Here is a 13,768-nt window from a genome sequence, read left to right on the forward strand (position 1 = left end):
TTGTATGTATCATTTAGATTCATATGTAATATTCCATCTGGTGATTCTGCCTAAGTTTACTCAAAGTTTTTTTTTTTTGTCTCTTTCCAAACGATTAGACATTATCTCTAATATTTAAATTATTAGATATTTTTAAAACATTCATATTTTAATTTTAGTTAGTTTTTTTTTTTTAGAAGAGACTTCCAGAAAGTAGGTTACTAAGTAAAAAGTTACGAACATTTTTTAGTTCCTAAGTATGTATTGATTTTTTTTTTTTCCAAAAGAATTGGTGGGATTTTCTTTTGCATTATTTTTGGGCAATAAATAAATTTGACCAGGTAAGTAAACAATGTAAAGAAGGAACAATGTTAATTCACCTTTGAGGGCAGGTCAACAAATTGCTATAAATATTCATGAAAATTTCATAACCTATTTTGCATGAGAAGATAAGTGTGTTAATTAAGGTTCATGTTTTCATTAGGTGCAGTAAGACAGAAGTAGCTGCCTTTTATTTAAGAAGATATACAGTGTTGTTCCTCTGAAGTTTTAAAATTATGAGCAGGATTATTGGCTGAAATAGCAAACTTGGTGCAGTAAGATTAGGGTGTGGGAGAGGAAGGCTGACTTTAATGTTGATGAGGGTATGTACTGATGGGATTACAGAAGCTACTTCCTCTTCCCAGGTGTTCTGAGGCATGACAATGGTGGTGATGGTGGTTCCAGTGGATAGAAGTAGGTAGACTATGGTGGTAGCAGCCAACTTGCAAATTTACTCCTTGAAGTTTCAGAATTTAAAGATCCCAATATACATGCCCAGAGAACCTTGATCCAATCAGGGTAACATATCAACTCATCCAATTTAGTATTACATTTGGAAGTTGTACACCTGGCTTACTTAAAAAAAAAAAAAATCACCTAAGGATTTTAAAACAACGGATCAGGGACATTTAGTTAGCTATTTAAAAAGACAAAATAGGAATGGGGGGTGCTGGGTGGCTCAGTCAGTTAAGCTTCTGACTTTTGGTTTCAGCTCAGGTCATGATCTCATGTTTGTGAGTTCGAGCCATGCATCTGGCTCTGCACTGACACAGGGGAGCCTACTTGGCTCTCTTGCTCTCTCTCTCTCTCTCTGTCTGCCCTTCCCCTGCTTGCTGTCTATCTCTTAAAATAAATTAAAATACGCTTTAAAAAGATAAAATAAAGGAGGAACTCTACCTTATGTCATATGCATCGGAATAAAATTCAAATGAAATGAAGTGGAAAAAATGGGAGAATTCTTTAATGATCTCAAAATGGAAGGGCATTAAAGTATAACAAAAATACATAAAACAAGCCATAAATGAAAAAGAAAATGGTGGCTTTTTCAACCAAGAATGTCTGAATGACAAAAAAAATTTAAAAATAGAAAAAAAATTTAAAGTGAAAGCAAAAAACAAAGAACAGCAACAAGGTATTGGCACCATTCACATTACAGACAATGGACTAAATACAAATTGATAAGGAATTTGACACAAGAAATAGGCAAGAAATGTGAGGAAATAGTTCATTAAAAGGAATTAAAAATGAAAATATTTTCAAAATCATTCACTTTAAGGGAAATGTATATTAAAACTGCTCAGAAATATACTGTTTTTGGCTATTAGACAGGCAGAATTCCAAAAGCTTGAACATATTTTCTTGACAAGCCTGTGCAGAAGAATCCCTCTCATAACTTGCTGGTAGGAGTTTGAATTGTCACAACTTTCCTAGAGGACAATTCGACAGTACCTGTCAAAATTGCATATGTGAAAACTTTTGACCACCAGATCCTTACCTAAGAATGCATGTTACAGAAATCCAAAGTGCTGTCTACATACAAGGTATTTGAGAAGTTTTAAGTATCAATAATAGAGAGACTGCTTCAACATTTATTCATAGGAAACTGGTTAAAATGCATATCACATATATCATTCAATGGAATGCTGTGCGGCTGCAGAAAAGAATGAGGCAGCTTTTTATATACTGATGTAAGAAAACTCCGAGGATAAATTAAGGGAAAATGAAAAGGTACACAAAAGTTGTGCACTGTATTTCATCATTAAGGTAAAACATTAATGACGAGAAATAAAGAATATCTTTGCATATGTATATGTGTGCATATGTGTGTATATAGTCTTGCATATATTGCTATATATGCATGTATTTAATGTGTGTATGTATTGCATTTATATAAAGTATATATGTACATATAGGTTATATATGCATACAGAGTGCATATATATAAAGTATATATATGTGTATATATAAATAAATTGTGTGTGTGTGTATACACACACACTGGCTTGCATATGCCTCAGGTTTTTCCTGGAAGGAGAAAGAAGACATTAATAACAGCAATTCCTTATAGGACATACATGGAAGATTAGCATATGGAGGCAAGGATGGAGGAAGATCCATTACTGAATCCAGAAAGTTAAAATATATATATAGTCACTTTGACCCATTTGTAATTAAATTTACCTTTGGAAGCTGGAATAATAGTACAGAAAAAAATATTTAAATACTTTGCTTTAATCATTATCCTTGGCTTTATTAAAGAACTCAGTATATCTCCAAAACCCACCAAAAGCAGCACATAGAATAAATAAGTAGGAAGAAAGGATATGGTTCCTTTTCCTTTTTTTTTTTCATTCTGTGACTTGCAGTGGCTTTACATTTTCAAATGTTTAATGTTTGTGACTTACTGTTTAGAAATAATTGTTACATCATGCATTTTTAATTTTTAAGGAAAAAATTGAGGCACATACCAAAGTGAAATCTCTACTATTAATTTCACGTGGCTTATTACCTGGAACTAACTGTTTATAAGGCACACTAAGTTTCCTTCATAGTTCATTAGCCTTTAGAAAAATTTTATTTTAAAAATAAAGGGTGTGTGTGTGTGTGTGTTATGGGGAGAGAGAGAAAAAGAGCAAGATAGAGAGGGAGATGTTCTCGCTCTTTCTTATCTCATGACTGGTACCACTTTTCATGCATCTGCTCAAGAAAAAAAAAAAAAAAACTAAACTAAAAGTCATCCCTAGGGGACTCTTCCTTTATTACTTCCCCCTCCAATATCCAAGGGAAAATATCCAAGTGAAGTTGCCACATGTTAGTTCCTTATTACACTTGGAAATGCATCCTTTATGCCTTCTCTTTTCCTAAGCCCCTGGGTCCCCCATCGGATTACTGCCAGTCTTACTTGCCTTCTGATCAAATTCTCATACAGCTGCCAAAATAATCTTTTTTTATATAAGAGTAAGCAAACAACAACAACAAAAATTCCAAGACGCTCCTCTCTCACCCTCAATGTGATTTGAGTTCCTAATAAATTAATAAATTGTTTTCTTAGATGTTAATCTGAGTTAGTAATCTCTGATTTACTAATTCACCACATGCCCATTCCTTAAAGGTAAATGAAATGCATGGTTATGTCGCACACACTAGCACACTATTCCCAGATGATATAAGCCAGGCTGGTGTGGTCATGGCACACTGCTGCGTGGACTCCCCTACCACGTTCCCCTCTATCTCCTAGCCTTGGCACGTGCTTCTCCTGGCTGTGTGGGGGTGTTCCTTCTTCCAGCCAAATCTTAAACTTGTCACGGCTCCATTGGAGCTTCACAGCTGCCTAGCCTGCATTTGCTTGGCTCCTGGCACTAAATGCTATATACCGGCAGCATACTTTTTATCAATTTACTTATTGAGAGACTCCACATTAAGACTTTCAAGGAGGGAAATAAGCCTTTTAACTCTGTATCTCCTTTATCTCCTTTACATATCACATGCCACTATATATCACTATAGCCAGCACAGGTAGATATCAGTGCCTTTTTTCTTTTTAATGTTTATATATTTATTTTTGAGAAAGAGAGAAAGTGAGCACATGGCATGTAAGGGAAGGGCAGAGAGAGAGAGAGGGAGAAAGAGAATTCTAAGCAGGCTCTGTGCCATTAGCACAAAACCCAATCCTGGGCTTGATCCCATGAACCATGAGATTATGATCTGAGCCGAAATCAAGAGTCAGATGCTTAATCCACTGAGCCACCCAAGTGCCCTGGTATCAGTGCCTTTTTATGGAAGGAAAGGAAGAAAGGGAGGGAGTAAGGAAGGGGAGAAGGAAGGAAGGAAGGAGAGAAAAAAAGAAGGAATGGAGAAGGTGAGGGGAGGAGGGAGAAAGAAAAAAATATCTTTTAATCGTTAGCATAATTTCACAAATGGCAAGAACTCACAACGTGGGATAATGAACAAATCAATGAAATAATGTCAGCTATGAATGCACCACCTATCATTTTTCAATTACAATAAATTTGATGCCCACCACCACCCCCATTTGAAGCAACCAAGTGTTATTGAAGGAAGCAGTGCCTTGGGGCCATAATGAAGGTGGGAGTGAGCAGCCTACGGGGGAAATGGCAGCTCCTGCCCCCTTAATGCCACACTGTTGAGCATGCTGTTACAGCACTCTGGTAAAACATGACTTAGAAGAGAGGAGGAAGACATTCAGCTTTCAGTTTCTAAGGGGACCAAATAATAAAACACTCAAAAACTTGAAAGTTTATATATAAGTCATAATTAATTGCATTAACTGCTCATTTAGCTAAATCTGAGCTGTTCTAAGGAAAAAATGCTGTAATCTTTTGGACAAAAGGTACTGGCAGGAACTTCCATAAAAATTGGAGGAGGGACGTGGTGGGGGGCGAACAAGCCCAACTTGATGGAAAAATATACTTCTTCACCGGAATCTCTCATGGTCCCTCTCTCCTGAGGGCTGTCCAAGCTCCATTTCGGCTGATCAATGCCTATGACCCATACTGTCGTCAGAGTAAAAAGGCTCAGGTGGACCTGGATTTGAACGCTGGCTACATCTCTGGGTCATGGGTGCTTAACCTCACTGATCCTCAAGTTTCTTATTTGTGAAATTCAGATAATAATTTTCCCTAAGAGGATTAAAGATGAAGGGTATAAGCTTCCTACTTATGTGCTGTTTGTATAATATAGTAGGCACTTGAAAATGGCAGCGGATGTGATGATTTCCTCATCGTTGCCTTTGACCACAGACAACCTAACTCAGTGTGCCCATTGCCTTCCCTTTACTTCTCCAGAATTCACTTTTCCTCCAAGGCATAACTCAAGATTCATTTTCTTCATTCAAGAGTCGTTCAAACACAACGTATGTGTATTATCTCTAACTGTGATACCCTCTGTTTTCGATATGATTGATGACCATTAGGATATGGTTTATTTTATTATTTAATTGTTCACATTCTGCAAACGTGTCCTTTCATGTCTACAAGGGGATGTGTTTATCATCTGACCTAGATTTTGTTCTTTGAATCTGTGGGCGTACCTTGTTATTCCCTTACAAGCACAGCACGGTCCTGGGCCTGTGGAGGGAGAATCATGGTTGACCGTTAGGATATAGAGCTGGCATTGCTTGCAGAATGTTCCCGTACTCAAGACTGCCCTTGTGCACAGATGCCATCCCGTCTTCCTGTCTCCTTCACAGATGACAGCAAACCTCGGCTCAGCAGCAGCCCACCCTCGGCCACCCTGGGCAGTCTGCTGGATGACCAGCACTGGCACTCGGTCCTTATCGAGCGGGTTGGCAAGCAGGTGAACTTCACAGTGGACAAGCACACGCAGCATTTCCGCACCAAGGGTGAGGCCGATGCCCTAGACATCGACTATGAGGTGAGTTGACTCTCCCCGCAGGTCCCCAGGCCCCTTGCTCAGTATCAGTTAAAATTGGCCAACAGAAGAGCAATGGAGAGAATTGCTCAGGCAGCCTTCAGTGGAAGAGTCCAAGGAAGGCATCTGACCCGTGAGTGTGGGGTACATGCCTTGGCAGTAATGGGGCATTAGCAAATTGCGTGCATTTTAAAATCAGGAAATCTCCTTGTTCACTTTTATAGATGTGTTCTGCTTGTAGCCTTCCTGGATCACTGTGTAGTCTCGTAGTTACACTCAGCTGGACTGTTTTCAAAAATCAATTTTGAGAATAGCTGGGGAGATACAGAAATTATACTAATACAATATTATTTGTCAGTAATACCTGGGTTTAAAAAAAGAAAGATAAACAAAATCCAAAGGAATCTGAAATCCACATGATATGCACTTGTTTTTAACCTTCATTCCTATGCAAACTTTTGACAATACATGTGGACAGTTGGTTCTTTCTTTCTTTCTTATACAAGAGGCACCATGAAATGCACCAGACTTACAACACAAAGAAGATTGCACAAAATTCTGCAAACTGACAGCCAACAGTTATCCATCTTGGCTAGTAGTTCAGTTCAATAAGTATTGTGCCCCAGCTGTATACTGGACTTTGTTTTAAGCCATCAACATACAGAGATGGCTGAGACAGAGTTCCTGAGTTGGAGAAGCATACAGTCCAGTAGCAGACCCAGACCCAGAGATGAGCTGCTGTGGCATAAGGGAGTAAAACCTACTGGGGGGAGAAGTGAGGGGTATTGCAGGGATACTGGGAAGAGGGTATTTGGCTCAACCTAGGGAGACCTGGAAGGCGTCTGGAAAGAGACACTTTTGAGTCTTGAAAGAAGAAGAGCACTAGCCTGATGACGAAGGTTAGAAAGGCAGGCCAGGCCAGGCATGAGATATCACAGTCCAGTATTTATCGGGTTTGAAACAATAGACAGGCAATGGTATGTTGGACCAGCTGATATTGATGCATGAGGGCGAACTGGTAGATTTTTCAGGAATTTTGTGAACTGGATGGCAAACATGGACTTTAAAAATTAAGTTAAATAAACTAATAATTCACTGAAGTATTTTTAAAAGTAATGCATTCATTAATTCCTCATTATTTTACTATGTTATATCAATTTATCCATCTGTCCACCTACCTACCTACCTATGCATCTATCTATATGTACTCTTGAGGTTTTTTATATCTGTTGTATTTGTGTGGTAAAAATACTGTAAATTGGGTTTGCTACAGTACATCTCTTCCCAATTTCATATTCAGTGACATCCCTTTGGTAGTTTGAAATCCACCATGGTGAGTATATTTGTGCCAGGGATTTGGGCAAATGCTATAAATTAGGGCTTGGTTTATTGTTATGTAAATTGTCCAGACCAGGGATTTGTGAACTACAGCCTGTAGGTCAAGTCTGGCTTGAAGCCTGTTTTCCTGGAGCCTGTGAGTTAAGAATAAAATTTACATTTGTAAAGCGTTGTTAAAATTCATTTTAAAAATTAAATAAAAGTGTATGTGACAGAGACTGCATGTGATCACCGATAAATGAATTCAGTGAAAAATCAACAAAAGCATTCTATAAGAATCAATTGGTTACATGGCATTTACAATAAAGGTTATCATATGTTATTTGCAAATTGTGTTTACATGTTTCTATCAGTAAAATAATCTCATGCTTGTGTAGGCACGCACACACACACATACACACACACACACATAACATACATGTGTGTGAGCCACACCCTGAACAGCCAGATTTTAAACCTTTATGAACATGCCACGTGAGGCAGGGTATGTTAGAGATCAAACATAAGAATTGGGGAAGACGCAGATGATGATAAGCCATGTGACCTGTGTTAGCGAACTTAAACTATGGGGGCTAAGGGGCCTCTGAAGGACATTTTGCAGGATTGTGGCTGGTTTTATGTTTTAGACTAGTAATTCTGAATGTCTGTTTCAGGAGTCAGCCCAATTAACATCCCTTGGGGATTTGTTAAAAATAAAATCACTCAGGTCTCACCCAGACCTGCTGATTAGAAACTCCAGAGGAAGGGCTCAAAAATCTGTTTTTAGAAATTGTCCAGGTGACTGTGATGTACGCTACCATTCAAAAACCACTGTTTTAATTTTTTTTAAGTTTATTTATTTATTCTGAGAGAGGGAGAAATGGGGGTGGGGGGGTGGGGGAGAGAATCCCAAGGAGGCTCTATCACGTGAACTGCAAGCGCATGACCTGAGCTAAAACCAAGAGTTGGGCTCTTAACCAACTGAGCCACCCAAGTGCCCCAGAAAATCACTGTTTCAGAGCAGTTACACTCTAGCTTAGACTTGAAGGCAGGGGATTGTTGAACAGATGGTGGGGATACTCTGTTAAGAGACAATTTCTGTCACCACTGGGGTACATGCTAGAACAGCAGAGGTGGATATGAATCTGACTTATTTTTTTTCAATCACCATCATGAGCTGTAAGAAGGACTTCATCTTTTGATCCTAACTTTAGCTTAGCATACTGTTGATGAGATATGCCATGCATTAAATTCAAAAGAGAATTTGTCCCTTCTTGACTCAGAAAGATACCAGATCTTTTTTTTTTTTTGAGTGGCTGATAACTGGAAATCTATGAATATCAATTATCTTTCTTTGCCAAATTTAAGTAATTGCAAAAAGAGAAAAGAAAGAATACACACAATATTGGAAAATATATCATTCATGAACTTGAGGACAACAGAAAACATAAAATCATCTCTATGTCTTATCATTTCCCCAAATACTTTAATTCTCCTGGCCTGGGAGATGGTTCTAAAATTCTCCCAGTTGCCTGATTTAACATTTATTTTCAAGCCTATGTCCACCTGTCTCTCCTGTGTAGAGAATCTTTATCGGATCACAGCTGAATAGCACTAAAGTGAATGTCAGCATTTGAGGGAAATGAAATCCAGTGATGTCATTCAATTTATGGAAGTGGAACAGATTTCTTCAGGAAATACCTAGATTTCATGTTGCCTGATAAAAAGTATTTCCTAGGAAAGAAATATCTTGGAGTGTTCCTTTGAAGTAAACTCTGCTTCAGAGAATTCAGGCCCCTGCTGGAGTGCCCAGCTGGCTTGCTCCAGTGACCATATAGGAAAACAGATTGACTGTAATGGCAACCTTAGACATTGGCTATATGAGAACACGGGAGTTATGTGTTGGGAGAAGTCTCTGGAATGACTGGAGCTCTCCAGCTTTTGCAGATTCACCTTAAAGACTATTCGGGAGAAAAAGAGCACTAGAATAGGAGTCTTGTGGGTTTTTTTTTTTAATTTTTTAATGTTTATTTTTGAGAGAGAGAGAGAGAGAGAGAGAGAGCATTAGCAGAGGAGGTGCAGAGAGAGAGAAGACATAGAATCTGAAGCAGACTCCAGGCTCTGAGCTGTCAACACAGAGACTGATGTGGGGCTCAAACTCACAGACTGTGTGATCATGACCTGAGCTGAAGTTGGACACTTAACTGACTGAGCCATCCAGACTCCCCAGGAGCCTTGTGTTCCAGTCACCACTTTGCCACTAATTGTGCAAACCCAGAAAATGAAAACTCTTAAGTTACCCAGAAATAATATTAGCACCCTATTGGCAGGCAAAGAGATAAATAAAATATCTAAGTCTAACGTTTATTTTGTAACAGTATTATCTATTAATCAGGATCTAGGCTATTGATATTATTTCTGCCATGGGACCCTATGTGCACATATGAGCCCTGGATACCACCAGCCAGCAGGATAACTAAAATCAGCTCCTTGGGCTCCAGTGACCCATTGTCAGAGCACATCCTGCTGCTCTACAGTTATCCCCATTCAAATTTTATACCAAGGTTGAGTATATTATGAAAATCTATGTTCTTCTTAAAATTTTAGCATTAGGAGTTAATAATTGACAAGACAATATGCTAACTATGGTGGCCTTCCTTCCTTCACCTTAGACTACCTTGAGGATATCAACTAATGACATGATGTCTTTCCATGTGGCCCCGTGAAGATTTTTGTTTCACTAAGATGTATGAAGTTGTTTGTTTCTGCTCCTGGCTAGTGCTGAGATCTTCTGTCAAAAGAGAGAGAGAGAGAGAGAGAGAGAGAGAAGCAGAAAGTATATAGATTCTTGTTTCACTTTGGGAAACTTATGCCAGTTTACATCACTCAGCTTATATGATTTTCTCCAAATGCATGTGAGAAAGACTCTAACCATTCACTTCACTTCTGGCCTGGAACAGAAGAATTTTAGGAAAGAGATATTTTTAGGATCTTAGTAAGGGCCCGTTTCTCTGAGATTCTTATAATCCAATAATTCTTTTCCTATCAAGAGTGCTCAGTGACCTTGTTTACATAGCTGTTTTACAAGCACCAGAACTATTAAAAACATAGTTTGGAATGTATGATTTGCATTGTATCATGGCATAAATACCAAAAAGGCATTTTACAAAATAAAAAATACATGTATTTAATAAGAATATTTAGTTAAAAAAACTAGATTGAACTAAGCCCTCTAAGCAGTTAAAAGCACATATGTGTGTGTGTATATATATATATATACGTATATACATATATATATACATATATATATATATATATCTTCAAGTGTAATTTTTATCAAAGTTTCAAAGAAAATAAGAGATAGCATTTTTAATCAAGAGTTGTGGGAGGTTCTTTTAAGTCTGACATAAATTTCAGACGCCTGGAAATAGAATATATTAAAAATGTTGTCCGTATAAATGTTTTAAAAACTTCCCTATGACCTTCCATAAAAATACATATATAATGACATCACTCCCTCAATAACTTAGAAAGGTAGTTCAAAATTTAATTAATGGGTAAAAATCTCCCACAAATGATTTTTAATAAATAACTTAAAGAGAAATCAAGAACACGAATATGTAAAAAATTGCTCTCAAATATATGAAAAGATAGTCAACAATACCCATTAATAAAAAGGAATGCAAATTCATGCTACAAGTGATATTTTTCACTTATACTGCAGACACCAAAAACCTTATAATGTTGGCATGGGTATGGAGTAACCAGAGCTATTTCATACATTGTTAGTGGGATGGTAATTAATATTATATCAAAGAAAGAGCAATGTCTTCAAAATTAGAACTGTATGGTCTTCAACCCAACAGTTCTGTTTCTAGCAATGTATCCTACAGTCATAAGCAAATGTGTGCAATGGGACATATGTTAGGAGTTTTTATAGATTGGAAATTCCCCAGAAGTCCATCAAAACAGGGTTAATTAAGAATCGTGCTAAGCCCTGTAGGGAAACATCTCTGCCAGTGTGCCCTGGTGACCTCACACTATCTACGTGGTCCACACAACCAGAGCTTTGCACAACAGCTGATTTGAGGCTTGGCGGGATGCCTTATGCTCTTTCTGAAACACCAGAGGTTGGAGGCCTGCAATTAGCAGCTTCAAGGCCATATCCCACTCACTGCACCTGCTCCGTGGGAAGCTGTCATGACAGTTTCTTGTTGCCTCCTAGGTTCTGATAAGGCATGAGGCTTTCTGCCATGCACTCGCAGAATAGAGGTGCATCATCTAGAATTGGTGAGCTAAAGTCTAGAATAAGATCTGTAGCAATGAAGAACCGTGTAGCTTATATTGTGGTCATCTGGCCCCTTTTTTATCACCTTTTTTTGGTGTGTGGGACAGGGACCATGGGGAACAGCAATGTTTGGACACTCTTGCCTTTGTTGACTCTGTAAGTTACAAACCATCTGAATCTACAAGTGGCTCCTTTGACTTTACATGTGGGTCAGTCAGGTCTTGGTCTTGGGCTTGCCTTGTTTTGTGTGTGTGTGTTTGACAAAGCCGTACAGAAGCATTATGCAGCCATTAAAAAGAATGAGGCAACCCTATATATTCTGGTGGGAACCATCAACAATATGATTAGTTTTTTTTATGTAATTTTATTTATTTTTTAATGTTTATTTATTTTTGAGAGAGAGACAGAGTGTGAGCAGGGGAGGGGCAGAGGGAGAGGGAGACACAGAATCTGAAGCAGGCTACAGGCTCTGAGCTGTCAGTATAGAGCCCGATGTGGGGCTTGAACTCAGGAGTCACGAGTCATGACCTGAGCCGAAGTCAGATGCCCCAAAATAATTTGTTAAAAGAAGAGAAAAATCATTGTGGACTGCAGTGTAAACAGTATCTGTGTTTAAAATTAGAAAGAAAATATGGACTTGACAGCAGACTTCATATAGACAGAAACCTCTGGGAGAGACTAAGGAGACGGACAAGATGGAAATTAAGAGAATGGGGTCAATGAAGATGGAAACCTTACTTTTCCCTGACTACTTTAAAAAAACGCTTTGAATTTTGTACTACATGCGGAAGTATTTTAAGGAGAAACTGAAATGATAGAAAGAACATATGACTTAAAAGGTTTCTTTTGCTACTAAACTTACAACCTCTGATTTATGTTTATTAATAGTTTTTTTAAAGCAATTACCACTTCAGAATATGTTATTAAATTTACTTATTTTAAAGGTTTATTTAAAATTTTTTTAATGCTTATTTATTTTTGAGACAGAGAGAGACAGAGCATGAACGGGGGAGGGTCAGAGAGAGGGAGACAGAGAATCTGAAGCAGGCTCCAGGCTCCAAGGTGTCAGCACAGAGCCCAACGCGGGGCTCAGACTCACGGACTGTGACATCATGACCTGAGCCAAAGTCGGATGCTTAACCAACTGAGCCACCCAGGCGCCCCTTAAAGGTTTATTTTTAAAGTTTGTTTATTTATTTTGAGGGAGAGAGAGGGAGCACCTGCATGAGGGGTGGGAACAGAGAGAGAGGGAGAGAGAGAATCCCAAGAAAACTCCACACTGCTAGTGCAGAGCTTGATGTGATGCAGGGCTTGATCTCACACATGGTGAGATCATGACCTGAGCCAAAACCAAGAGTTAGACGCTAAACCAACTGAGCCACCCAGGAGCCCCTAAATTTACTTATTTTAAATTGTCTTTCAACATCCCTGTCCTAGTTGTAGAATTCAAGCTTATCATAAAAGTTGACTTTTTTTTTACTTTCATTTATTTATTTATTTTTATTTTTTTTTTAACATTTATTTATTATTGAAATACAGAGAGAGTCAGAGCGTTAGCGGGGGGGGGGGGGGGGAGAGGGAGACGCAGAATCTGAAGCAGGCTCCAGGCTCTGAGCTGTCAGCTCAGAGCCCAACACAGGGCTCGAACTCACAAACCGCAAGATCATGACCTGAGCCGAAGTCGGACGCTTAACCGACTGAGCCACCGAAGCGCCCCTCATTTATTTTTATAGAAATGTGTCTGGTACATAATATACACTCAATAAATATGGGCTGACTAAATGAAAGAAGTTTCCTTCTGTAATTATAAAAGGTAATATTTCCTGCCCAACTTTTGTTCCGGTGAGAAGTTCCTTCTAGGTCTGCCATGTTTGAAGGCCACCACCCTTGCTTTAGCTTGACATTGCCTGAAGGACACTTCTCTTAGAACTCAGGCATGATTTGGGGCGCCTGGGTGGCTCAGTCGGTTAAGCAGCCGACTTCGGCTCAGGTCATGATTTCGCAGTCCGTGTGTTCGAGGCCCATGTCCGGCTCTGGGCTGACAGCTCAGAGCCTGGAGCCTGCTTCGGATTCTGTGTCTCCTTCTCTCTGACCCTCCCCCGTTCATGCTCTGTCTCTCTCTGTCTCAAAAATAAATAAAGGTTAAAAAAAATTAAAAAAAAAAAAAGAACTCAGGCATGATTCAAGACTGGCCAGAAATAATGCAACTACTTATTTAGTGATCAGAATAACCACAGATCACCAAGGAAACGGTTTTCCAGATCACATGGCGGTGTAATCGATCTTTTCTTTCTTTGGAAACTCAGTTGCAAGGCTAAAGTAGAGGGCCTATGTGGAAAAAAATAAATGAAAGAAAATAAGGAAAAAGATAATAAGTAAATGCAAAGCGGAAATAAAGAGGAGGAAAGTGGGAGGAATAAAAAAAAAGAAAAGAAATACTATTTTGTGTGGTATTTTGTGATTTTGTTTTAC

At 38.6% G+C, this 13,768-nt stretch overlaps 1 protein-coding gene across 2 annotated transcripts in view; it reads left to right on the forward strand.

Annotated features, from left to right (window-relative positions):
- The window catches only part of CNTNAP5 (contactin associated protein family member 5), a 796,957-nt gene that overhangs the window by 380,199 nt on the left and 402,990 nt on the right, over positions 1-13,768 (forward strand). For both annotated transcript variants that reach the window (XM_047084746.1, XM_047084747.1), the window contains exon 6: positions 5,510-5,694. In XM_047084746.1, the coding sequence (XP_046940702.1) occupies positions 5,510-5,694 (185 nt within the window). The remainder of the gene's footprint in view (positions 1-5,509; positions 5,695-13,768) is intronic.

The sequence above is a fragment of the Lynx rufus genome, unplaced genomic scaffold, assembly GCF_022079265.1.
Source record: "Lynx rufus isolate CCGP_SWC_20201006 ecotype Redwood Valley unplaced genomic scaffold, mLynRuf1.p SCAF_2, whole genome shotgun sequence".
NCBI classification, from domain to species: Eukaryota; Metazoa; Chordata; class Mammalia; order Carnivora; family Felidae; genus Lynx; species Lynx rufus.